This window comes from Amia ocellicauda, chromosome 13, assembly GCF_036373705.1.
Source record: "Amia ocellicauda isolate fAmiCal2 chromosome 13, fAmiCal2.hap1, whole genome shotgun sequence".
Taxonomy (NCBI): Eukaryota; Metazoa; Chordata; class Actinopteri; order Amiiformes; family Amiidae; genus Amia; species Amia ocellicauda.
Window position 1 is genome coordinate 34,619,718 of NC_089862.1, and position 25,304 is coordinate 34,645,021.

General features: G+C 44.3%; 1 protein-coding gene across 2 annotated transcripts in view; it reads left to right on the forward strand.

Annotated features, from left to right (window-relative positions):
* The window catches only part of cntln (centlein, centrosomal protein), a 106,204-nt gene that overhangs the window by 73,696 nt on the left and 7,204 nt on the right, over nucleotides 1-25,304 (forward strand). Inside the window, exons 18-27 of one of the 2 annotated variants that reach the window (XM_066720709.1) lie at nucleotides 2,322-2,409; nucleotides 2,840-3,069; nucleotides 6,559-6,765; nucleotides 8,238-8,335; nucleotides 11,203-11,329; nucleotides 12,680-12,817; nucleotides 12,985-13,170; nucleotides 18,926-19,117; nucleotides 20,273-20,350; nucleotides 21,394-21,449. In XM_066720709.1, coding sequence (XP_066576806.1) covers nucleotides 2,322-2,409; nucleotides 2,840-3,069; nucleotides 6,559-6,765; nucleotides 8,238-8,335; nucleotides 11,203-11,329; nucleotides 12,680-12,817; nucleotides 12,985-13,170; nucleotides 18,926-19,117; nucleotides 20,273-20,350; nucleotides 21,394-21,449 — 1,400 coding nt within the window. The remainder of the gene's footprint in view (nucleotides 1-2,321; nucleotides 2,410-2,839; nucleotides 3,070-6,558; nucleotides 6,766-8,237; nucleotides 8,336-11,202; nucleotides 11,330-12,679; nucleotides 12,818-12,984; nucleotides 13,171-18,925; nucleotides 19,118-20,272; nucleotides 20,351-21,393; nucleotides 21,450-25,304) is intronic. The other variant, XM_066720708.1, reaches the window with a different exon arrangement.

Here is a 25,304-nt window from a genome sequence, read left to right on the forward strand (position 1 = left end):
AGCAGTAATCACCTGAGGATTATGTAAAGAAAGAGCCAATTTCTCCGAGAGAACCCATCCCACACACACACGCTCACACGCCGGACTTTAACAATCACAATAAAGCCAGCGAACGAGTGAGCGCAATAAGCGCATAAAGCACATTCATAAATCATGCTGCGAGACAAACTGAAGTGATTAAGGCTCGTAGAGGAAGCGGGCTGTGTGGTGCCAGGGGGTAATTTGGGGTGGGAGATGAGTGACGGTGAAGGTCACGTGGGCACGTTGTAACATTGTCACTCTGTCAATGATGTCACACTTTTTCTTCTGTTTCCTCTTGTTATTCCAAGCAGACATCTTTCCATTCGACTTTGTGCACACACATCAATATGTATTTGTTTATTTTATTTAGAGAGCGTGGACGGGGGGGCAGTTAAAATGCAGCGAACAGCTCCCTGAGTTTGACTTAACATTTGGAGACTTCAGGCACTGATACTTTGCAAAGGCAGTTCAGCACACCCTTTACTTTCTTTACGCTGTTCTTTCCGCACAGACACAGCCGAATATTTGCCACCGTGCTTATAAACCCCGCTGGATGCTGCGATGGAGAAATAGCACTTGGCCTCCCCCAGGGAACCTGTCTTCCTTATTAAAAACAACGGTACTTGAAACAAAGAGGGAAAACAATGAAGAATTAATCCGCCTAAACACATTTAATGATTTATACATGTGTATTAAAATATAATCGCCTCATTTACATCCAACAGATGGTTTCTGCAGCTTTATAGTCACATCCTCGTACAGGCAAGTCTACTTAAGGAAATCACGCGGGCTCCCAGTGCTGTAAATTACGGACTGAGCTATCTGAGTGAACACCAGGTCTCTGGAAACGGCCCGTTCCTGCGCTGTGTTGCACGGCCGGTGGCGGGGGTTAGGAATCAGATTTTAATTTAGTTTCCGAAGCAAAACACCCCAGCAAGTCATCTCGGTGGTTTTATTTGGAAACCGCAGGTAGCCGGTGAATGAACAGCTGGGACGGATGCTGGTGCGGTACTAAGGGTCTCCTCACCTCAGTGATCCTGAGTTTTGTCCTCATCTGCATGCTCATCATCCACTCCTCGTCCTCTCCTACACACAGGAGAGGGCCTTCCTGATGGACGGGTAACAGAGCTCAGCTGGCTGCTGCCGTCCTGATACACAGGCTCGGATCTAAGAATCCCAAATGCCTAGGAGTCGCGGTTTATTTGAGTCAACCCTTGTGTCAGCTGGAATAGGCAAGCGATCACATGACTGGTATGCAGCAGTACATGTACATTAATTTAAAATGACAGAAACATTACGTACAGTTTGGGAAGCACAAAAGCTTTTTACTTTTCAGAAACAGCAGTTTCACAATAATTCACACAGAGTCGTCTGGAACAAACTCCCCAGCGATGTGGCTGAAGAGACAATTTGGGAACATTCAAAAACAGACTGGATAGGATCCTTGATCACTTAGTTATTAATGGACACCAAACGAGCACGATGGGGCGAATGGCCTCCTCTCGAATGGACACTTTCTCATGTTCTAATTGAGAGTATTCTTCGGTGTCTGCAGCACTTTGATTTTGAAAAATATTTTTAAAAGCATGAAAGGAACGAGGCACTCGTGTGAAATGGCTTCGTGGCGAGGTCTTCAGGCTGCACCATTACCGTTGCACTCTTGAATTCATCACAAACTGTCATCAGACTCTTCACATCCTCACTGATTCAGAAGACCGACGGGGAAGAAAAGGAAACAACTCCGAATGAAGGAAAATGAAAAGTCACCCAAAACAGAGGAGCAGACAGGAGGTTTATTTATTCATTTGACTTTAAAGCTCTGCAGGGACTGATGGATGGATGGATGAAAAATAATGATGCAAAGCTTTGGAGCCCTTACAGATATTCATTCCCCGTATACACAGCATGGCAGTTCATATCTGGTGTGGAAATGTAAACATGGTTTAATTAATCGCCACAGCAAGAAACGAACTTTGAAAGATAAAATCAGTAATCAATATAATAAAACCCTGAAGTGATTGAAAGACAGTCGTAATATTAAAGAAACTACAGCAATCCCAGGGGTGTAGTAATTGTAAAAACATATTTAAAATGGTGCAACATTCAATGGTGGCCCGCACTTTACAGTTTCTGAAATCATCTGATCTTACGATAAGAAACCATAGAGGTTCTGCAGCGACATCCTGGAGAGCTTTGTTGAAAAATTACTTAAATTATTATCTTTATATATAATTCTGGAGAGTTCTGGAGGATTAACCTGGAGCTGAGACTCTGAAAATGGTGCTGTTTTGTGTTTTCAGGGCTGTGCAAACTGTGAAAAGGAAAAGAGGAAAGTCCAAAAAGACAAGAGCCGCCGGCCTCGGTCTACTGACCCGTCACAGCAAGAAGGTAGGGGATCGCATGTTGGGTTTTGTGGTTCTGTGGGGTTTATATCTTACAATAACACCCTTTTCAAATCGTTTAGATCTTTTCAGGGTATAGTGGTGATCAACATGATTAGATGACATTAATTTGGAAGTGATTCTGCTGAATTGCGTTATTAGATCCATTTACAAATACTTTCAAACGCTATAATCACCCAGTGCGATTGCAAATAAAAGCCTCGACTTGGCTGTGAAAATAAAACAAATCTGTTACCAAAAGTAGTAGCTTTTTTACAAGACAAAATAGAGAGAAACTTTGCCTCTGAATTGAAGAGAGAACTCCCGTGTTTTTGTGGAAAGGGCAGTTTGAAATAAAAGATGTGTTAAAACAGGAAATAAAAAACTTCCGACAGCGCCTTGTTTGCTCACCGGAGGTGGTATTTCTGTCCGTGTAGAAAGTAAACAGGAGCAGAAGAGGCAGAAGCAGTCCGGGGCCCAGAAGAGACGTCTCTCACTGGCGTTGCAGCAGCGCATCGTATCTCTGAAGCAGCAGATATCTGTTCTGCAGGCCGGGTGGAGAGACGCGCGGCGCACCGCCAGGGAGCTGAGAGAAACCAACAAGCAGACAACATCGCAGATGAACTCGCTCGCCCAGAGACTTCAGATCAGCAAGCAGGTTTCACAGGTAAGGAGTTGGGGGGGGGGGAAAGGAAAGGTTTCTTCTATTTCTTTCCCTTCCTCCTGCTGCTGCACCAGTGAGTCTTTGCCCTTTTCATGCTTACTAAGTGCACGGCTGACAGGGAGAGGTCAGCCGCCGCACGGACGGGGCTCGGCTGCCTTCCTAGCGCCGTCAGCGCACCGCGCCCGCACGCCGAATGCAGACGAACTGCTTCCGCGCAGATTTCCCCACAGCGCCGCGGTCTGAGCCGTTACACCGGCGTCAGAAGGCAAGTATCTGCAGAAAGGTCAGGCCCACCAGAGGCCTGATTAGCAGCCTCCTCTCGCGAAGTCAGAGCGCCGTCGCTGTGCCATCGACTCGCCACCCCTCGACGGCCGCCGCGCTCGTCCCGGATGCCAGGTAAAGAGTAACGGAAAGGTTTCCAACACGTTGTGCTTTTTGTGAACTTACACACAAAAACAAAAAGCCTTTTCTTTTACAAAACTGTATCTGAGTGGAAAATGCGTTGCACTCGTTTCATTTCCAATATTCTCTTTTCATAGGTTTACTCCTCGGATTACTGTCAGAAAATAACAGCAAGAAGTGTTCAAATTTTCTTTGTGAGAAAATACCCAACGACATAAGTACAAGACATTAGAAAAGAGGGGGAACTATTCCATTTCATTTGTTTGTTTTTTTGTCCATTGTGTTATTAAAACATTCAACAGATGGGATGTGTCCTCTGTCCCATGTACCCCTTGCTACCTCCTTTACACTGTGGCCGGCGCCAAATCGAGGCTGGGACCCGTCTGCCAATCACTCATCCTACTCCCCGTACGCAAAGGCGGTACCGTCACGTAGTTGGGCTTCAGTCCAGGCCTCAGTAAGACAGAGCAGTTTGTGTTTTTTGGGGGAAAATGTAAGCAGTTGCCACAAATCAATAAGATAACAAGTTTAACCATAATTTTAAAGATGGAATCGGTGAATTATAGTCGCATTTAAAGGTGCTCTGAGGGAAATTTGTAGAAACACAGATGTAAGCAGAACTGAATTTGAAAGGGCTGCATTTAAACTGTGACTCTGATTGTTCTGTATCTGTCGGCTTCACCCCCAGATCCGAGAATTAAAAATGCATCTTTAAAATAAACGACGTGTCACTGCTGTGAGAGACTCCTTCTCCGAGACGCTGGACAGCTTTGCCAGATCGGTAGGAGCCTTGATCCTTGAGCTGTTGACGCCTCCTGCAGATCTTGGCAGGGCTCGATGAACTATATCCCCGAGAACAACAACACAAGCACAGCGCGCCCTCTCCCCCGGGGCCGGCGAGTCGTCCCCGGGACCGGATCGGCCGCGTCAGCACAGCGCTGGCTCTCGCGCTCCCATCTGCATCGGCCCTCCGGTCGCCATCTCCCCGGCGCCGAGAGGGTTAAGTCCGAGCGCTGCAGATGGCCCGCAGAGTAAACAGTGGAGAATGCTCTCCAGCCCTGTGCTTGTCGGAGCCTCTAGGGCCGTGGCTTTTGCCAGCCGCAGCACTCCTGGTTTCCGAGGCTGATGAAACGCGCTCCTGCTATTGATCTGAGCATGACACAGCCTGTCTCGCTGCTGCTAGAGCAGAGCAACATTTATCCAGGAATTTGTGAAATGTCACCGGGATCATGTTTCCGGGGCAAACTGTGAAGGAATCAGCTGCTCAGACGACTATCCACAAGAAGCTGATTGTATGCCTCTGATATCCCCGTTCACTGGGGATCCGTGCCAGCTGGACATACGGGAGCCGAGCACTTCTGGTGTTTTCGTAATGGGGAGGAATAAAATCATATATATATACGTTACATAAATATATATGTTGGTCTTTGGCCATCGTTCAAATTATGTTAATCCAGAAGTCAGGTCTTGATTTCTCTTCCCATAACTCAAAATGCAGTACCTGCTATTGAATCCGTTTGTTATTAATGATAGTGACAGATATAAGTGTAATGCATTTCATACGATTGAGTCAGGGGCAATACGTTAAGACAGTCAGTGTTCTATATTATTGATAATGAGCAGAGAATGATGTTCCTTTTATTTCTAACACAGTCATTATATGCATTTTCTTAAACAGTGTGATTATCAGGCATGCATCTTGGTAAATAACCACCTTTTTAGATTTTGTCACGCACGATTATAACTATCAATTCCGATTGATCACTAATTCATAATTAGCTAGGTGCCCGACACACTGCAGATTGAGCCCGATTTCTCGTGTTGACTTTGACTCGATCTGCATAAATGAAACTCATGCAAAACCCATTTGCTAATCACTCACACCCCCCGAAGAATTAGAAAAGTCAGGGGTGCACAATTGCCTGGCGTTAAATGGCTGTGTGTATTATTTTATTATTTCTTTTTTTTTTTGTTAAGGCTCTGATTTTTATATATATTTTTTTTTATAAGAAAATTGCTTTTTTTGTGTGCCTTGTAGTTCTTTAATTGCAGACCATCTTTAACACGACCTTTTATTAATGCAGTACGCTTCGAGTGTCGTATACTCCATTGGCGGTTCTCACTGAAGCTGTGCTCCCCTTTATTAGACAAGTATACTGAAAGACGGGGAAGAAAGAAAAGTCTGCTCGGAAATTAGCAGTAATTAGGAGAATTTGCCGAGCTTTTATGTGGACATTTATATGCAAAAACCGGGATGTCAGCAGCTTACAGAAACTTTGTTTGACACTCGCGCGTGGCAGGTGAAATATGGAGTGGTAATTTTACTTTTACAGGCTACAGTCATGCATATTAACAGCACGGTTTGTCATTCATGCAGGATAAGTGTATGGGATTATCATCTTACATCCTTGATTTATTAGCAATCACTGTTGCTGCCATTGTCGTCGGGGCTTAGCGGCTCCTGGGCAGCCGTCTCGCGGATGTTCAGGTGTGGATCTGCGGCGTTGCCTTCAGGTGTATCCGGTGGGCGCTTTGATCAGTAGAGAAGTTAAAATATACTTTTTGTGACGTTCGTTTTGTTCACATCGCCTTAATATGTGTTGTAATTCTTCCGAGCGTGCGGTTATTCGGTATTTCTACAAGCGTTTACCAGCATACTGAACAAAGTGCGTCTCTCACACCGCCGTCACATATGTTATAATCCACATGTCAGAGGGATGCTAATATGTTGCGTTATGTATTTTAATGTGGTTCCAATATATTTTAACATAATAACATTTCTAAAGTAGGCAAATTATTTCATGTATTCTTAGAGATCTTAGAAAATCAGGGCAGTGCTAATTCAAATTTCGGTGGGTTTACATTTCCACAGATTTCACTGTGTGAGCGTTAAAGCTTCATGATTTTAGTGGATTTAGATTCCAGGTGCCATTTAATTTACGTTTGAAAGATGATTTGTTGGAGATTTGTTGGAGTTTCTTTCGGTGGAGCAGGCAATTAACGTACCGGCCTTCTGTGATGGGCCTGCGTGTGTATCAGTGACACTTAAGCAGCGAAAAGTCAGGCCTCTTTCTCATTGTCCTCCTGCAGAAGCTGACCTCCGACCTGGCGGCGCTCCAGCTGCAGAAGGACGAGTTGGAGAGGGAGGTGGGGCAGCTGAAACAGCAACTGCAGACCCTGACCGACAGGGCCGCGCAGGAGGCGCCCCCTCCGGCCCCCAGGCCGAGCCAGGACCCCCCCGGCCCCTCGCCGAAGCAATTGGAAACGGAAATAAAGCATCTCCAGAACAAGCTGAAGGTCAGTGGACTCGGTTCCACCCCGTCTGGTATCGTTTAGCTTCAGAGTCGGATTCGACAGGATGGGCAGGTCTTGAAAAGAGCCCCCCATTTTTAGGTGACCTGTGCATTCAATTAAAAATTGCCACAGTGCCACTGATTGTCATCATTTTAAAAGGCGGCAATTGCTTTTAAATGACGTTCTTCCATGCATTTGTCTGCACTGATATAATGTGCTTTATTATTTTCTTAAGCTGCCTCAGCCTGTGGAGTGGAAATGAATATGTGGGAGATTGCGTTTACATCCATCAGAAGTAGATTCCGACTGCGAATGCCATAAATGGCGAAACGCTCGGTCTTTAAGGTGTTGAAGTGAATAAAAGAAAAACATAAATAAGGCCGTTATCACACGAGGGGTGTACACAGGCTAAATGTGTATTATCACAATTGCAACCTACTTCAATAACTGCAGAATCAAGAGAAGTGTGTGTGCGTGAGAATAACGAATAAAATGATAAAGAATAATGATTTAATCTGTATGTTAAACTATACGTGTTAAAAATCACACAGTAACCTTACAAGTTAGGAGGCAATACTCCATACTGTTCTGTTGTTTTTTATACATTTTAAAAGTATCTATTTATATCACACACATTGAAAAGAAACACAAATATATCTGACAGAGCTGACATCATATTCTTTAGACGATACACTTACACTTCTGTTTCCGGAGCGGGCAACTATTTGGTGAACTTTCCCCATTGATGAAGTGTAAAGGCTGCCTAAACACATTGGGAACTTATTTCCACCCGGGGCGAGATTTGCTTTTTATAGGCCGAGAAGAAGTGGCTTCGTCTGTGTCTGTACCATCGCAGGCAGGTCGCCTTCAGAAAGCCCCTCCGTGGGCAGAGCGCCGCGGCTCGGGGAGATGTCATCGATGTGGGCTGAATCCCACATTGTCAGGCGGTGTTGTTCTGGGTTTATCACGGCCCGAAGGGGATCGAGTGATGAAGGTTAACCGGCTGGAAAAGCCAAGATATTTTCCCTTTCTGGTGCTCGTTAAAGCAGCAGTGTTGCGAATTGGAGCTCGCGTTCACCGTTCACACTAATTGTGCTTCACATCCTGCCTGGGTTTCCACTGAAGTTTGAGAGGCAGCAGTTCCCAGAATACACAACACAACTCACCTGACCGCCACGATCTCCCCGGACCGAACACCATAGCAGGATGTGTAAATTGCACACGACAGAAATTACACTTTTTAAACCCTCTCACTTGCGTTTATAAACCTGTTAACTGTTACATGTATGTGCATCTCAAGTTTCTGTCAGGTTGTGTTTTCAGATGTAGAATCTCTTGTTTATATGAAAAGCAATAAAAATGTAACTACACTGTGCTTCTACAATTCTAAATAAGAGGTATGAAATGAACTATACATACTGTGTACTTATTTTGCTTTGCTTGTTTTTCCCTGCTTTCTTCCGTGTGTTTTCCAGATCGCATCTAATGAGGTAACGAGGCACACAGCTGCCAATAAAGCCCTGAAAGCCGACTTGCAGGAGAAGGAAGAGCAGATCGGGGAGCTACAAGACAAGTACGTTGCGCTATCTGTTGTGTTTGATGCCACCGTGTGGCGGCTCCGACTCTCTCAATGAGCCGGGCTGTGTGTGAGGAGCCTCATGCAGGCCGTGTGCACTGTGCTCGACCGTCTGAGGAAAATTACTACAGATACTACAGAAATATGTAATCCCACACTCGGTCTTCCCGAGGGTTTCTGAACGTGTGGCCGTGAAACAGTGGAAAGTTTAGCTGGGCGATACTTCTCTGCTTTTAAGAGATTTGTTCAGTAGTCCTACATTCCATTCAATTAAACTAAACTTATTAGTATTTATTTATTGCTTTAACAAAGTATATATTTAACATGCATTCATGTTTGTAGGTAGGGAGGCAAGGGAGATTCTTCCTCCCTTTGTGAGTCATATTTGACACGATTCAGGATTGATTCTTTATTTGTTTTCTGGTTTTGCTTGCATAGGCTTCCTACCATATTTATAGCCGTTTCCTCACAGCCATGAGTAATATGTGTACAAAAGCGAGTGAATTGTATTTTTAAGTGGCATAATGAAAATAAAATGAATGCAACATTAAAGCAAATCCATGTTTAGAATACAGGTTTCATCTTGGAGTTATACATCTTAAAATATTGTCTACACAAGTACTCTTAAAAGACTCCAAAGTCTCTGTCAGTATCTGTGTGAGAGTAGGGCTCTGTTTACGCACAGAACTGTACATCGTTCGCCTTTTCGCACAGACGCGTCTCTTTGATCTTCGGTCCGTTGACGATCGGTGGCATGTTTTCATATTTCGGGATGGGAGGGGTAGCAGTTGTCATTCGCATCAGTTATTTAATTGTGGTGTTTTCTTGCTAATGTTTATACAATGTTTTTAAATCGCATTTTGGAACTATGCCTAAAACACAACTAGGTAAACTATGCCTGTGAACTACCTTGAATCATAGAGGTGTTTTTCCATAACCCACTGAAAAGATCCCCTAAACAAGGTGCTGTAGATGACGCCAGTGTAAACTGTGTATTTTCCAATTGAACTCTCATCAGAGAGAGCTTGAGAGTGCGCTGTTATTGCGATAGCATGCTTCGCCTGCTGCAAGGCTCATTGTTAGCGCTCTCCTTCAGATCACAAACAGAGTTGCTGCGAGCAGATTAATAATGTTCTTTTTGTTATTAAAGGAAAAAACTACAGGAGCGCCGCGGATCAAAGCGCTGCTCATTCAGAAATCTGGAAACAAAAGATCTGTTCTTTACTCTGAGAGAAAAAAGCAGGCATGCATGGAGCCCTGTAATCACTCGCTCATGAACACATGCCCGTGCCTTTCATTCCAGCCCATGTGAACACCTATATAGCGGCTACGAGAATTGAATGCCACTCGTCATTTGTTTAACGAGCTCTATAGAGAAGTTTTGCATCCTTACTGGAGTATCACAAAACATATTATTATTATTATTATTATTAAAACAACAGCAGCAAATAAGTGGGGGGGGAATACCTTAGTGTATTAACTGAATATACTGTACCTTTTCTAAACTGTTAAAAAAAACCAATTTGGCATTAGCATTTCATAAAGGAAGGCAGCATCTCTCAGCGCGTCTGAGGGAAGGTTGGATATTGCCGCAGACTTGAGCAAACACAAGAGCCAGCCCGGCTTCATATGAGCGCTAAAGGTTCAATACGTTTTTCTCATTAATGCTAAAATCCATTGGGTAACCAAGGTTCGGCCCCATGGGCTGAGCGCTCACATTTATTTAATGTCACTCTGACAAGAGCGTCTCCCATTCGAATGGCGCCGTTCGGCTTCACTATTGTTCTTACACCCACGAAGCCCGAGCAGCGGAGTCCTTCATACGCTGTGTGTTTGTGCGTGTGTATACCTGTGTATGCACTGATGTAAAGACGTGTCTGTTTAGTGTGCACCTGGTGCGAGTGGGCAGCTCACAATTTAACATTCTGTTGGTTGGCGGCTCCCATGGATATAAAATCAATGCTAGGCACTACACCCCCCCGCCCCAAGTGAAGGCTGCCGCTGTATTTTTGGAAGATGTGTAAATGTTTATAATTTCATATTCTTAAATAATGTGACTCAGAAGAGAACAGGAATATTAATCAGACTGAGTCAGTTGCAGATTGAAATTTGAAGTGACACTCAGTACATGTTATACACATCCAGATCTTTGCATAGAGTGCGTTCTCTTTTGTGATCATTTCTTTCAAACGTGTAAGGAAAAAGAAGCTAGCGTTTCTTAAAGAGGCACTTTGTGTTCCCAAATTGCAGTAAATGGGGATCATTCATAAACTGCAGACTTTTTTGTAACCCAGAGTTAAGGATCTGGTTCCTCTTATGTTTCTTCTGTCCGTTGTGTCCCTGTTCTTCATCACTACACAATCTTTGTCATCGGCACAAAGGTGCATCAGCCGTTTTGAGCAGCGCGGTGTAGACTCGGTTCCAGTTTCCGCTTCATGAATTGCAGAGACTATCGATCATTGCATCATCTGGACACCTTTTATAAACTTTACTGTTGTATATAAATGTACTATTTCATATTAAACTTTTAAAAAGAATTGTGCGGTGGAAGTCATTTTTTATTAATACCTTTGCAGCAGGAAACACTACTTTCTGTTTATAGAGTATGAATGAACAAAGTTATATATATATTAATAAAACAATGGTGTATGGAATTAGATTGGCATTAAATTATTAAAGTCGATTTGTCTTTTCAGATTTTTTGTTGTTGTGTGTTCTGTTCCCTTTTGGCTTAAGAAAACAATGTCAATTACTTGCAAGATGTGAAAACATGATCAGTTTCCTTCAGGGAACCATGTTTGCATTGCTCTGGCTGTCGGATGGCGCCAGTAAGCTGTGTTTTGTGTTTCTTGTCTTTTTCTTAGGGTTTCTCGTATGGAAAGAGACGTCGGCATGAAACGGCATCTGGTAGAAGATTTTAAATCCAGAATGAAATCATTTCAGGAAAACGATAAGACCCACAGACAGCTCATCGAAGAACTGGAGAAGAAAGTATGTCCCTTTGTGTTTGAGAAATGGGAAGACTCTGTCACTTCGTCTTCATTTTTTACTTTGTTTTCCCTCCCGAATCAGAATGGCCGATTTGTGTAATGGGTTTTATGACTTGGCTTCTATAGGAGACCAAATGGATGATACTATAGGACACATTATGAAGGATAAAGCATTTCTCAGAAAAGTACCTGCTTCATAAAATGTTGTCATAGGAGAGCCGAGCTGCGCGGACGGGCGGGCTGTGGCTTCCCCTGCTGCTCCTCCGGCACTCGATTGGTCGAGTCTGTGGCGCAGAGACGTTGTGATTTAGTTGCAGTCTGACGTTTGTTTGCTGCATTTGTCCAGCGGTGAAGCTTCATCACGAGGTTCTTTGTCAGTCGTCTGTCGAGGCTGGGTGTGGATGCTGTCTCCTATATCGGCTCTGGACAGTAGTATACCCCGCCGGGAAGCTCTCTGGGTCATGTGACACCATAGTTGTGAAATGAAAGCACTTGAAAGTGTCCTGCTACGTGATCGCCACTTTATACAACGGGACAAACTTCCTTTATGACTGGCTGTCGATATTACAGTCTGGTGGATTCATCTGAATGTATTTCTCATCCATGTGGAATTGTCATATGCTTGACACGCATGTACACAACTACACACGTGTGTGTATCAAGCTTTTAAAACACTGGCCTCAATTAAATGCTTTATCAGTCCGAGATATGGTTCATTAAATAAAGCCTTGTGCTCTTGATTTCTTGGTGTAAAAGAAGCCGCACCACAGCCGTAATGTGTTCAGAGCCATTGCTCCCCATGTGAATCCCACGATGCAAAGCACACACAGGAGGGCTGAATGTGCAGCATGTGTGATCACCTCTGAGCCGAGCACAGCATCTCATTCCCAGTCAAGAGCGGCTCTGCGCTTATAAAGCTGATATCTTTAACCCTTCCTTCTTTCAACTGTTAAACAGGAATAAAAGGCCTTTTCTTCTTAATACGCGAGATCAAACATTAATACGCTTCACAGGCAACAGAAGATTTCCTGAAAGTTACGCCTAAGGGGAATACAAAATGAAACGGCACTCAGCGCTAATTGAGTATTCAGTCACATACAGAACTTTAAAGTAATATAATATACAAAACAAATTGCTCTTACAATGGTGAAAGTCTACCGCTCCAGGAAAATAATCATTTAGTAATTGAATTTAATTAAGTTAGTGGGACCCACATAAGTGGAATGTGTTGTGCGTTGGGGGTTTTTTCAGCATGGATTCAGGAGTTCGGACAACCCCAAGAGACGTGTGTAGCAGAAGACAAATAGAGATCGTGTCCCTAAAAGTGCAGCTGTTCCTCTTCTCTGTACAGGTGAAGACTCTGTCCGAAGAGGCGTCCAACAGGAAGACGTGCATCGACTCCCTGAAGCAGAGGCTCAGCGTGGCCACCAAGGAGAAGAGTCAGTACGAGCTGACGAGCCGCAAGCTGAGGGACGATCTGGACAAGAAGGTGCCGTTTACTGGGGGGGGGTTTAGTTTGTAGGAAATAGGAAATCAGAAACCGCGCCTTTGACTGTTAGTTGGTTTGATGTCTTCTGTCCGCCCATCTTTAGAGAAAGTCCTTGCAGGTGGCGTAGTCGCTTTCTCATGGGACTGTCCTGCCCGATCTCTGTGCAGAGCCAGAAGCTGCAGGAGCTCCAGTCCAAGGTGGCCGAGTGTGAGGCGGCCATGGCGGAGCTGGAGGAGACGGCGTCGCAGCAGATGCACGGGCTGGCGCTGCAGAGCGGACAGGCCCTGGAGGGCGTCCAGAAGAAGCTGGGCCTCGCACACCGGCAGCGGGAGGAGCTGGTGGCCTTCATTAAGGTATGGCTTGCCCAACTGTGTGAGCAAGTAGGTCTAACGTGCTAGTCTGGCAGGTTTCATGAGGGTGAGGTCCATTCTCTGTGTCCCCAAGACATCTTTATTTTATTGTATTCAATATATTGTTTATTATATCCCACCCCACCCCCTCCCTTCCCATGAACACAGGCTACAGTGTATCTCGTGAACAATGGACAAGGTGCATCTAACGAGTTAAATCTCTTTTACTCTTTTATGTGTTCTCCACACGTTGCTGTCACCCCCTCTCCTGTTCTGTGGCAGGAAGGCTTGTGATGAGGTGGTTGTAATTGGCCGAGCTTAACGAGAATGAGCTTCATAACGTCTTCATTAGGACCCTTAAACAGTTTATCATCCTCGAGAAGATGGAAAAATAGAAATGCCCCGAACGAATGTGCTGAATATGCCAACGGAGGGAATGTGGGCATCGCCGGACTGCCTCTCGCAATCTGCAGAGCGCAAATTGACTGGTTCGGCTGGCCATGCCGCTGCGGCCGCGACTAATCAGGCGCCTGGCAGCGGCAGATAAACACGGGCCAAGCGGCATCCTGTCCTCCCCAGCTCGACTGCTAGGTGACATCTGCTAATTAGCTCTGCTAGTTGGAGTGGGGGGAGAGAGAGGGGAAAGAGAAATCGTGCTCAAGGTCTGAGGGACATTTAAAGGGACAGTGGCACCTTGTTTCTGAGCCGGTCGTGTGGATGATTAGGGATAGTTAAATCACACCTTTTGCCTTGATAGTAAACACTTGAAAGGTCTCTTAAATACGCATCTGAAGGGAAGCAAAGTGTACTCAATGTAGGGACAGATTTTAAGGTGAAGATGGGCACAGTCCGCTTCTGAAAGCGAGTTCATTGTTAACAGTTGGGACCGAAACTTCTCTCAAAACTGATGATACGCGAGCATTTCGGTCGTATCCTCTCTGTGCTTCGCTCAGAAGTGTGGTGTCAGCTGTTGTTGCGTGCTTCTCCGTCTCGGCTCTGAGGCGCGGTGCTTAAAAATTGATATTGTTTGTTCTGCCTTCATCTCGCCCCGCAATCGTTCCGATGCTTTATTTTTTGACAAATATCCTAATTCGAAAGCACCGTTCATCTGCCCTCTCTCCCTGTTCCCGGTGTAGTTGTTGGCCGTGGCGGCATTAATATCTGATGATAGATATGGTCGACTTAATAAAACAGGTAGCTTTTTTTTCCCCCTCCTGGCACAACATGGGCCTTCGCAAAATAGAGGCTTCAACATCTCGATCTGCCAGCTTGCCAAGCGGGAAAGTGTAATTAACTCACTACCAGCGTGAGATGATGCCAGAGAAGATAGTGGTGTAGAAGACTTAATTAGAGCACCGTGGCTTTCTGTAAAAATGTATTGCTGTGAAATAACTCTCATTTCTGTGCATCAGGTATTGGGTTTGTTGGAATTCAGCTTTTTACCCACGAAGGCCATGGCTTCCCATAAACTGAGAGGTGCTTGCTGCTTGTGTGACTCCCATTGTGTAAATCACCATAAATATAGTTTATGATTAAGCTATTATCCGCTATACAGTTCAATCAATATTTCTTGGTAACATATGAGCATGATGAAGATATCTTTTTGTTCTTATAATTTGATTAAAGTAGCTGTAGAAAACTTTGGAAGATGTCGATCTGACAATATATACAGTTTATAGGTTGATTTCAATTTGGCTCAGACACTGCGGTCTCTCGGTTATATCCTATACCTGTTAATACCCTACTTAATAACACGTTTATACAATTGTTTAAATCGATCCCTAGTGGTATAATTGCTTGTTTTCCAACTGAACTGAGCTTTGGTCTGACAGATTCCTGGCTGTCTGTTTTGAGACCTTTTTTCTTTCTTCAGAAGAGACTTGCAGCCAATTACAATTTAACAATTGAATCGCCTATATACGAGTGCAGTCCTCGGCTAGCTCGTGAATCGGCACACTAGATACCGAGGCCCTCGCTTCCAGTCCTCGGGAACGCCCGCTGTCTCCAGACGTCCTTCCCACAGCTCGGCTTCAGCATCGCCTGTGAAGCCCTCTTTCAAAGTCTGCTGCTTAAAGGGAGATGAGTGTAACTTTCACATAACCCAGCGCTGTACATCGCCCGTTCCCGATGCAGATTTTTTTGAAACCGCGCGCTCAAGTGATCCATAAAAGTACATTACATTCTTTGATGGCCTGACCTAATACTCAGAAGAGATTTACCCTTGTCAAATATTGATCAGGACTGGGATTTCTTCACAGTGCAAAGAGCTCACCGTCCCAACAGTTTCAGCCCTTCAGGGTCTGCCGATGTTTTCTCCTTTATTTAAAATTACTTTACAATGCGCCAGATACAACTTTTCAAGTCAGATCGGAGACTTCTAAGACTTTATCTCGCTTTATCCTAATGCGCACTGGAGAGCCCTGGGCGCCGATGTTGTTGTATGCAGTAGTTAGAGGTATGGATAATGGTGAAATACAAATGTAGTCATCATTTTTTTTTCTTCATCCTCTCTCTCTCTCTCTCTCTCTCTTTAAAGCCATCTCCCTCAGTGGTAATACTTTCGATTTTTCACAGGTTCTTAAAGAAGAAAAGTGTTATTATTCCTCCCTCTTTCCACTGCGGTGTATATGCAAGATCGTACGTATCGATGATCATCTAAATGAAATAATAAAATATTTTGCGTTCCATCTTACACTGCATTTTAAATCAGTCGTATTTCTGAGTCAGAGTAGGAATTTCAATATGAACATATGCTGTGATTAATTTATTTTATTTGAACATGGGGTTTACCCTGCACTATCAAACACGCTTTTTTCTTTTGCTCCTTCTAAACCCATTTCGTTGATCCCTTTCTTTCCCATTCAATTATTGTCGCCCCCTTTTTTGGCCAACAGTCACCAGTTGCCAGCGCACACAGTAACGAACGAAACCTAAGAGATGAACTATAAAATTGCCCTTTAATTGGCCCACTATTTATTATACGCTGTCCTTTATTTCATTGAGCTCTTTTGAACTTTCTGTGGTTGTGTTTTGTTTTGAAACACACAAATCTTAGTTGTGCCTGATAGATTCTTCATTAAAAGAATGGTCGGTTACCTGATAGTGCCAAGTGTATCGTTTCCTTTCTTTGTTGACAGACAAGTAGAAAAGGTTTTGTAAACTAATGAACTCCGATTCATTTTATTCCTGGCGTGTTTGCCCAGTGTTTTTGCCGTTTCCATGTTTTCGGGCGCCCTCTCTCCGCGTCCTCGGCGGTGCTTGAAAGCCTGTGCGTAATTGAGGTGGATTGAAGACCGACGGAGGTTCTCTCATCTCCTCATGTCCTCGGCACATCTAATTAACCTAATTAGTGGTGCACCTGACACACCGCGGCGCCGCTGGGGAGCCCTCCGGGGGTTCGGTCGGCTGAACCGGGGAGCTAATGGCTCGTGTCTTCGCGGGGACGTGGACGGGGCGCACGCTTGAGGGCCGAGGTGGCGTTCGCTACGGGGAGGGGGGGGACGGGAGCAAAGTGCTTTAGTTTAGTTGCAGGGAAGGCGTGAGGAAATCGACGAGCGCGAACCGAAGGCTGCGCTGGGAGGTATGTCAGTCGGGGAAGGTTGAGCAACGGAACCAGTAACACAAAGTAATTAAAAAAGGTCAGAATTTGTGCTCGCGTTATCCACTCTCCATTATCTCAAGTAATCCTTGCTGAAACTAGCAGTCTAAATTGCCCCTCTGGCTATGATGTGTGCGAGAAGAGTTTGTTTCATCAAAGCCCCTCTCGCAGACGCGTCCCTCGTCAGAGCACTTGACAGATACTAACGGAGTCTCTCATGGCTGATAGGACTGAGGAAGAATCAGTGATAAATTCAGTTAATCTCTATTAGGATTACTCTACACCTGGGATTTAGGTAAATTGAATCCAAGACCTGAATAGTGACAGTGAATATCTATTAGGCTGTAAACAAAATAATGGAGTCCGATGCACCGCACATCTTTCCGAGGCAGAGACTTTGCTGGGAAACGCACAAGCCAGGGCCCTGCCGCAGGACCGCGCTTTCTTGTCATTCGCACATGTCAGCAAGGCACTTAGTTTTGCTTTTCTCTGGGCGCTCACCTCCTTCCGCCAAGGCCAAGGGTAATAATGGATCAATCGTTTGCTCCTGTTTCTGTTCTGTTGGTTTGGCTTTTTATTTCTTCTGTTTTCCTGCATCTGAGGCTGCCCTCGGTGTGGATGTGGTCTCTCACAGCCCCAACCTTCTGGGTGAAGAAGAGATAAAACACACAAACAAACAGACAATGATCTCAATCTGGGATTCACTACAACAGTGTCAAGTCAGCCTAAAGAAGCAGCAGCACACGGACTCTGCAGAGGTGTTTTAAACCTTTGTGCCAAGAATGTGCCGCAAACGTACATATTAATTTACCCTTTAATCCCTATATCTTGGACTTCTCGTAATTAGGATCAAAACGCTTTGTTAATTTGCCATTAGCCATCGGTTCAAGCTTTTCTTCCACGGAAAGAAAAATTGCTCTTGCTTTCTACACACCTCTCCGAGTCAAGTAGTAAACTATACAGCCTGATATGAAAGGAAACACTTGCAACCCTTCAGATTTGAGATTCGAATAGACAGTAATTCAAATCTCCATCTTTCCATATGTTTTAATCTTTTCTCAGCATGCCAATACCCTTCTACAATCTATCAACACCCATTTTGCACCTAAACTCGAGCTGTAAAACTACAAAACCCCAAATGAAACGCAGAGGAGGCTTTACTGAGCAAAGTGTTTTTGATCCGTCTCAAAGAAAACTCAAATAAAAAATAACATAAGAAGAACAACGGAATTGTGTGAGATGTTTTGTAGATTTCGTGCTTTGGGACACTCATGATTAGGTCTTGGTTATACACGCACAATACGAGCACTATGTGTGGGGAAATATCCAGCAATCCTGCATCTCTGCTGACCGGCCATTTCGAGGTCAGATCTTCATTAGACTTATAGCAAATGATATAGAAGATTATTACAGCAATCAATAAACTCTAAATGAAGCAACGGGGAGATTAATTTATTGACTTTCTCAAGTACAGTGGCAGCCTTCGCACATTTAATTGTCTTTTTCATCTCGACAGATCTCGCATTGCGCGCCGCTCTCCGCAGACCCGCTCGGCGGCAGATCACATGGGCAACATTTTAAACAGGCCTGATAGCATCTCTGTTGATCATGCTTGGTGGAGGGCTGCGATCAGGTTGATTAAAGCAGCCATTAAACCTACAAATTTCCGAGAGAGAGTGAGAGAAACCGCCCCTGTAGAGGGAGGGAGTGCCGTGCCTCTCAACTATGACTCGAACCGTTTTATTTTTTGTAATTGTTATCCGGAAAAGAGCATACTAGCTTCAAGTGAAATAAAACACTTGGATGCGGTTTTGCTTTTTACCATTTCATGTTGGCTTTTGAGTGCAGCTAGAGACACGTTTGCCCTGGTGAGCTTTCTTTTTATGTCATTCCTCCACAGTTTAATACTATTAGAAATAACGAGGGGAACATCAGCTCAGCCAACCAACATTGTCAAACATTGAGTCGTTTAATTCATGGAACAATCGAAGGCTAATTCAAGGTCCTCTCTACATCTCACGCTAAATTTTCTCCTTCTTCCACAAGCGAAGCCACACAACAACTCGAGAAAAATCCTGCCTACATTTTAGGTTGATCAGATTCAGATACTTTTTTCTTATTATTGATATTATTCCTAAAGATGGCCATGTTTGTTTGCAGACGCTGGCGTTGGAGATGCACTCAGATTCGCAGGAGACGAGAGCCCAGATCAGGAAAGCGAGGAAGCGGAGGCAGGAGGGCTCGGACACGGGACTGTCCACCGAGTCGATGAGCCGGGCGCAGTCCATCGCGGCGTCCATCCTGAACATGTCCCAGGCGGACCTGCAAGACATGCTGGACACCGAGCAGCAGGTAAGAGCGAGCGAACAGAGTGTCAGTGCAGACAGCTGCTTTAGTTTCCAGACTGAGGAAATGGGGCTGATTTACGTTTTAAATAATTGTGTATATCATCTTATAAACGGAAAAGGATTGAGGTCCTGTGAATTAATGCGTCAGTGTGTGTGCACCTCTGTGAATATATTAGTTGTTCTCTCCCTATGTTCCTGTTTTGATGTTTGGTGATTTTATAACACTTCTTTTTTAAATAAACTTATTTTAATTGTAAACGTCGTAGTTGTTACATTATTCGAAACCTAAAAAGCCCCTCAGACCTGGAGGTTAATGCCCTGTCTTGGTATGAACCGTCGGAATTAGCTGTCGAACGTGATAAACCCCCCCCAGTGAAACTGAGCAAACTGGTGTCCCCATAAGCGCTGTATCAATAAAGGACTGTGTTACTCTTTATTCTCCTCCACTCTCTCCTCTCCCCTGTCCGAGACGACGCACACTCAGACGACAGCTAAAGTTAATGATCCATTTGTAATAAGCCTATAATTGCCAGGCCGTGTTTGTTTTCCAGCATTGTTTGTCTGAGCATTGGAGGGTCAGTGCATTGTTATGCATCCTTAGCGGGACGCGGGACGGATGTATCCCCCGGGGGGCTGTAGGAGCAGAAACCCCCGAGCGGAGCGGGGCACAGTGTGGCAGCCCCTCGGCTCATGGTAATGAGCTGCCGCTACAAGCAGCAAACATGGAAATTAGGAGAGGTCTGCTAATACACTGACCTGCAGAGGATTAGAGTCGAGGAGGCCGAGACGCACAATAGGTACAGCACTTGATTTCTGCTCCCCCGGGACAGGGCCGGCGCGTGGCATCATTTGTAAATTCAGCACGTGAGGTTAACGGAAGGAGAGGGAGAGGAGATGCTGTCCTGGCGTTACGCTGGGGATGCGGAAATTATAGCCGTCTAAAAATGTGGTGTCACAAAAGCGCTGCGATGGATTTTTAACACATTTGCTACCCCGCCTTTACCCCTCAACGCTAATCGATGCCTAATTATTAATTGTATTTGTATGATCTATTTTCAATCATTTTGTTGTTGTCTTTGTTTTAGGGAAGACACGATAGGCTTCCTAGAACCGCTGTTATTTCAGTATTTGAGCTCATGTGTCATGTTCTGATTTGAAGGAATCTGAAGATGTCCGAGCCGAGAGGAGGAAAGACCAGGACTGGCTGGATCGGGTTCAGGGGATCCTCGGGCAGCAGGTATGAGGTGGCGTCTCGGTGGGGTCTTGCCCATTTCTTCATTGTTAAACCTAATCCGCTAAGACGGGAGAGGCCAAAACCTCCTACACAGCGTGATGTGCAAGGACAAATCACTGCTCTGGGCCTTTTTTAAAGCTTTTCCCCCCCAAATTAACTTCACTCAAATAAGTATAAACAATTTGGAAAGATGTTGCTATTGATTCGTGTGTAATATTACTGGTACCAAGTCAGAAGAATCTTGATCGGAATTATATTTCAAAGGATTTGTTTATTATCATTTGGAATATAGAACAGAGGAACCTGAAACGTAGTAAAATATGAAAGTTTAATCTCATACACTGAAGTTTTGGTTCACAGCTTCTGTGTTAATTCTGCCAGGCCATTTTTTTATCATTTTCATCATAAAAAATAACAAAATATTAATCGGAGACATCTAATTTTAAATCGCATTGAGTGTTACTGTTTTTTAACCAAAGAGAGGGGTGAATATATAAATGTCAGGATAAATAAAATAAAAAATGATCTCTGTATTAAGCGATTAAAATCCCTTTATCGTGGAAGAACATACATGGCTGCTGTTGAGCAAGTACAACCACACACACACACACACACGCACACAGACGATGCTTTGTTATGTGCTGCTAGACTTCTTCACAGGACACCTGAGGAGCACTTCACAGATTTTGGTGACCTTTATCCACAGCCCTGTTTCCAGTCAGTTCATGTTTTCCTCACAGTCGGACAGCTCAGTCCTGTATTCTGCACAGTATTTTCTACTGAGACCGCGAGCAGCTTGTTAGTGGGAACTAAATATTGATTTGGCGTCCTGTCGATGCAGGAAGAATGAAAAAACGTCCACCAGAGACCCTCTCAAACATATTCCTATCGACATATTGTGGGCCGAGTGGAAGCCTGCTCGGCGGATGACAAGGCTGAGACTGGCTGTGCTCCCCAAGGAGCCCGCCGAGACTGCTGCAGTGACCTGTGTGATACTTTTTCTTCCCTTTCAAGCTTTTTTTCTCCCTCTCTTTCTTAATAAACAGGCAGTCTGCAGGGACAGGGCCGCTCTTGTAAGTGATCAAGGGCAGTTTATTGGCAGGTGAGATTTTTGTGGAGAGAGAGAGCGAGAGGGAGGGAGGGAGAGTGGAGGCACCATACGTGAGTGTATCTGTGTCTCCGTCTCGCTCTGATATCTCTGAAAAGATAAAATGAGAAGGCTGTGGAAGCTGCAGGTTGTTGTTTTTTTGTGCTTTTTTTCCCATATATATAAAGATTTTTTCTTTTTTATATATATATATATATATATATATATATATAAAAAGGAAGCACGTTTCTGAAAGGTTGCACCTGTCCGACTTTACAAAGAGAATAATGATTCCCTTTTTTAGGATTTCTTCTGAGCGCTTTGTTTCTGGTCCAGTTCTGTCTGGCCTGGTTCATTAACAGTCTTATAGTCGTACGGATATTGATCAAAGACGTATAACACAAAACGATGCAAATGCAAAGTCGGCAGTGTGAAGCTGCGACACGGGTTTGAATAGAACAGAAATAAAGCACAAAAAGACAGTCACGAGAAGGGGATATTGTACACGTATGGCCGCAGAATGTCAGTCATCAGAAGATCGTCAACTGTCACGTCTGCACAACAGACTCTTAATGAAGACTCTTAATGGATGTTTTTTTGGATGGTGTCAGGAATTCCCAAAAAAACATCCATTGCAAGTCCCTCTCTTTGAATACTGTTTTAATCCTATTCAGCGAGAGAGTTGTGAGTGTGTGTGAGAGCGCGCAGGATCATGTTATTTACAGAGGAGCTGAACAATAGATCGTCGCCCCCCCACACATTCGCAGTGACCTGTGATAGACTGTGTCCTGCAAATGAACAGCAGGCTCCTTGCCCAGGGCAGATGCTTATTGATTGGCTGTGTATACCTGGGGCCGTGGAGCCCATGAATGTAAAACAACACTTGAGTGTTTTTTTTTTTTCCAATGCTTTGAGCAGTTACTCTTTTCTGGATTTATTTTTGTAATACGTATTTAGCAAATAGTAAATATATGGTTTAAATACAAGATATCATGGTGCCGAAATGGCATAACTGTATTTACCTTGTTATTCTTCGGAAAGATAATAAATCACTATTCGTTGAAACTGAAAACCGAACCACAGATATTCACAATATTAAATCTAGGAAAACTGGCAGATTAGTGTGTGTTTAGTGTGTGTTTGCTATGTGCGTGTCCCTAACAGCTTTTAACAGTAATGTAATTATGTGAAATCTTGATTTGGGTGAAGCAGAATTTTACTCTTTCCATGTAAACATTAGTAATTTGATTTTAAAAGATGTTTATTTACTTTCAGCACTGACTGAATTACAAATGGTCACACATACGCAAAACTACACAAGTGGATCGTAGCCTCTTGGTGAGACGGAAGTAAATCGACAGAGGCGTTGTATTTGTTGTGAGACGGGTCTGTGGGTACTGCACTGCTCCCCCGTTTCACCAGCAAACCGCTGTCGTTCTGCTGACTTACAGGCCTCTCTGTATTTTGCCGTTTCCTGTAGCGTTGTCACCGTCAGCACTTAATGCTCTCGCCCCGAGGACTGGCTTCATTACCGCCGCGGCCGTGTCGATACCAGGCCTATCCGTCACCGCGCTGTCTGCTCTGTGCTGATTGTCGGCAGGCGAGTCAGACAGGACAACGACTGGTGCGCAAGCTTTACAGTTGGTTTATGGTACGCAGCTTTAACTTTAAGTATTTGTTTGTGTACACAGACACACACACACATATATTTATCATCACCATAACCGTCAGCCATTATGGATCCCCAAGATGTTTCCACTCGCTTCGATCTACAGCTTCTCTTTTCCACGTCACGCCTGCAAAGTATATGATTTCATCTTCCCATCTATTATGTGTTCGTCTTGTAGTATTTTTTCATGTCTTACGATCCGTTCGATAGCTTCCTTTGCCCATCTTTGATCTTTGTGTCTGGCCCATCGCCATTTTGACATCTTCACTCTTTCAATGATGTCACATACTGTGGTTTGTTCTCGGATCCATTCATTTCCTTTCCTCTCTCTTATTGTTATTCCAAGCAGACATCTTTCCATCCTCCTTTGTGTCGTCTGCAATTTCGGTATCAGATTTTGCATTAGGTGACTAGATTCACAACCACCAAACTGAGCACTGATCAATGCATTGATCAAATATCAAATACACTCATTCCTATCTATCAGAACGCATTAGCACAGTACATGCAGACACTGCTGGCAGCACATATACCAGTCTAGTCAGGTGGCAGATTAAATTAAAACAAAAATATGTGAAAGTAGTGTCCCTTGATCTCAAATAGATCTTTTTGGTGTCAATGCATACAGTTTCAAAAAGAAAAAGAAATGATTGCATGGATTAATTGGCTGACCTAATGAATGCACACTGTGGTTGTTTGTTTGTTTTCACGTCAGTCTTTGTGTATCGTGGGTTGATTCCAGGTATGTCTTATTAGTACCTTCGGTAGCAACTGCGCCTCCATAACCCCCGTCTCATAGCAAACGCTTCTGGGCCCCCTGTGAGCTGTAAAAGCCAGGTGATAAACTGCATTAATTCATAGCCGGTTGTTGGTTTCTACCAGTGGCCTTTAATGAAATAAGCAGTGCGTCTCTCTGAAGGGGGTCACAGCGGCTCCACGCGCCTCCACCCCCCCAATTATTACAAGTAAACGACGGTTCCTGGAAGCAACTGCGCCACGGCGTGAATAATGCAGTCCAAGATATAGTGTCTTTCTGTGCCATCGAGTCAGGACTCCGCAGGGTAATTGCCCAGCAGTATTGATTTAATTGCCTGGGTTTATTTGTGGAATCCTAATTATTGACTGGAGGTAAATTTAATGGAGCAGTCTTTATGAACACGGGGAAGCGGCTGCGGCTACCGTTATACATAATGAACGGCATCATATCCCTTTAGATCATTTTTCAAGCTAATTTTATTCCACCCTGACAGCACAATAACATTTAAAAAGTCATCGACTCTTTATTTTTTATTACTCATGCAGCCTGCTTTACTGGTGCATTAGGAGGCCGCGGTGCCAGTTGCTCTGGCGTGTTTGTGCGCGATTGGGCTCAGGGGAGGCGTTTTCCTACACAGCTTGAAACAGGTCCACCTAGTGTCTTATAATGGAAGACTAGAACAAGGTTTTCCCGCAGTTGTGTGTTTGGAAAGCCCACTTGTTTTTATTTATTCAATTGTTGCTGTAGGTTTGTGTTTGAATGAAAAAGACCTTAATAACTGCTCACAGTGGGGGCTGGGTTATGTGCCAGCAAGTTGTATGGGTGGTTGCAAGTAGGAGAAGTCCCCTGACTCAGCCTTCAAACTCTTGCTGTGTTTCTTTTAAAACAGAAGTCAAGGGGTCTTTGTCTTTGTTCTTCTTTTCCTGTTTTTATGCTGCTACTCAGCTGCCCTCCTTGTCCCTGTCCACAGCGGGTATGAGACAAAAAACTAAACGTTTGGGTCCTCCCTTTTATGCAGGCATCCCTGAGACACCTGTTCCTAGTGGTGGGTCAGCTGAGAGCCAATAGGAAGTTGAGTGCTGGAGTTTGTGGGCAATGTAGTATTTCTCCTGTGTTTGTAGGCCTAGCAGCCAAGAAATGAAAGACGTGTGCAGGGATATGTCTGTCTTTCTATAACCCTGCCCCACACTGTGTTACATACCTTTCTCTCCTTAGTCTGGTGCATCCATGATCCATAATCAAGGTAGAGGGCCGCTAATAACGCAGGGACTCCAGGGCCCATTTGATTGCCAAACATTCTCTCCACTGTGGCATATTTCTTTTCACACGGCAGTAGTTTCCTGCTTAAATATAGAATGGGATGTTCTTCTCCTTCAGTCTCTTTTGATAATACCGCTCCCAGTCCAGTGTCAGAGCCATCTGCCTGCACGATAAGCCAAACGGC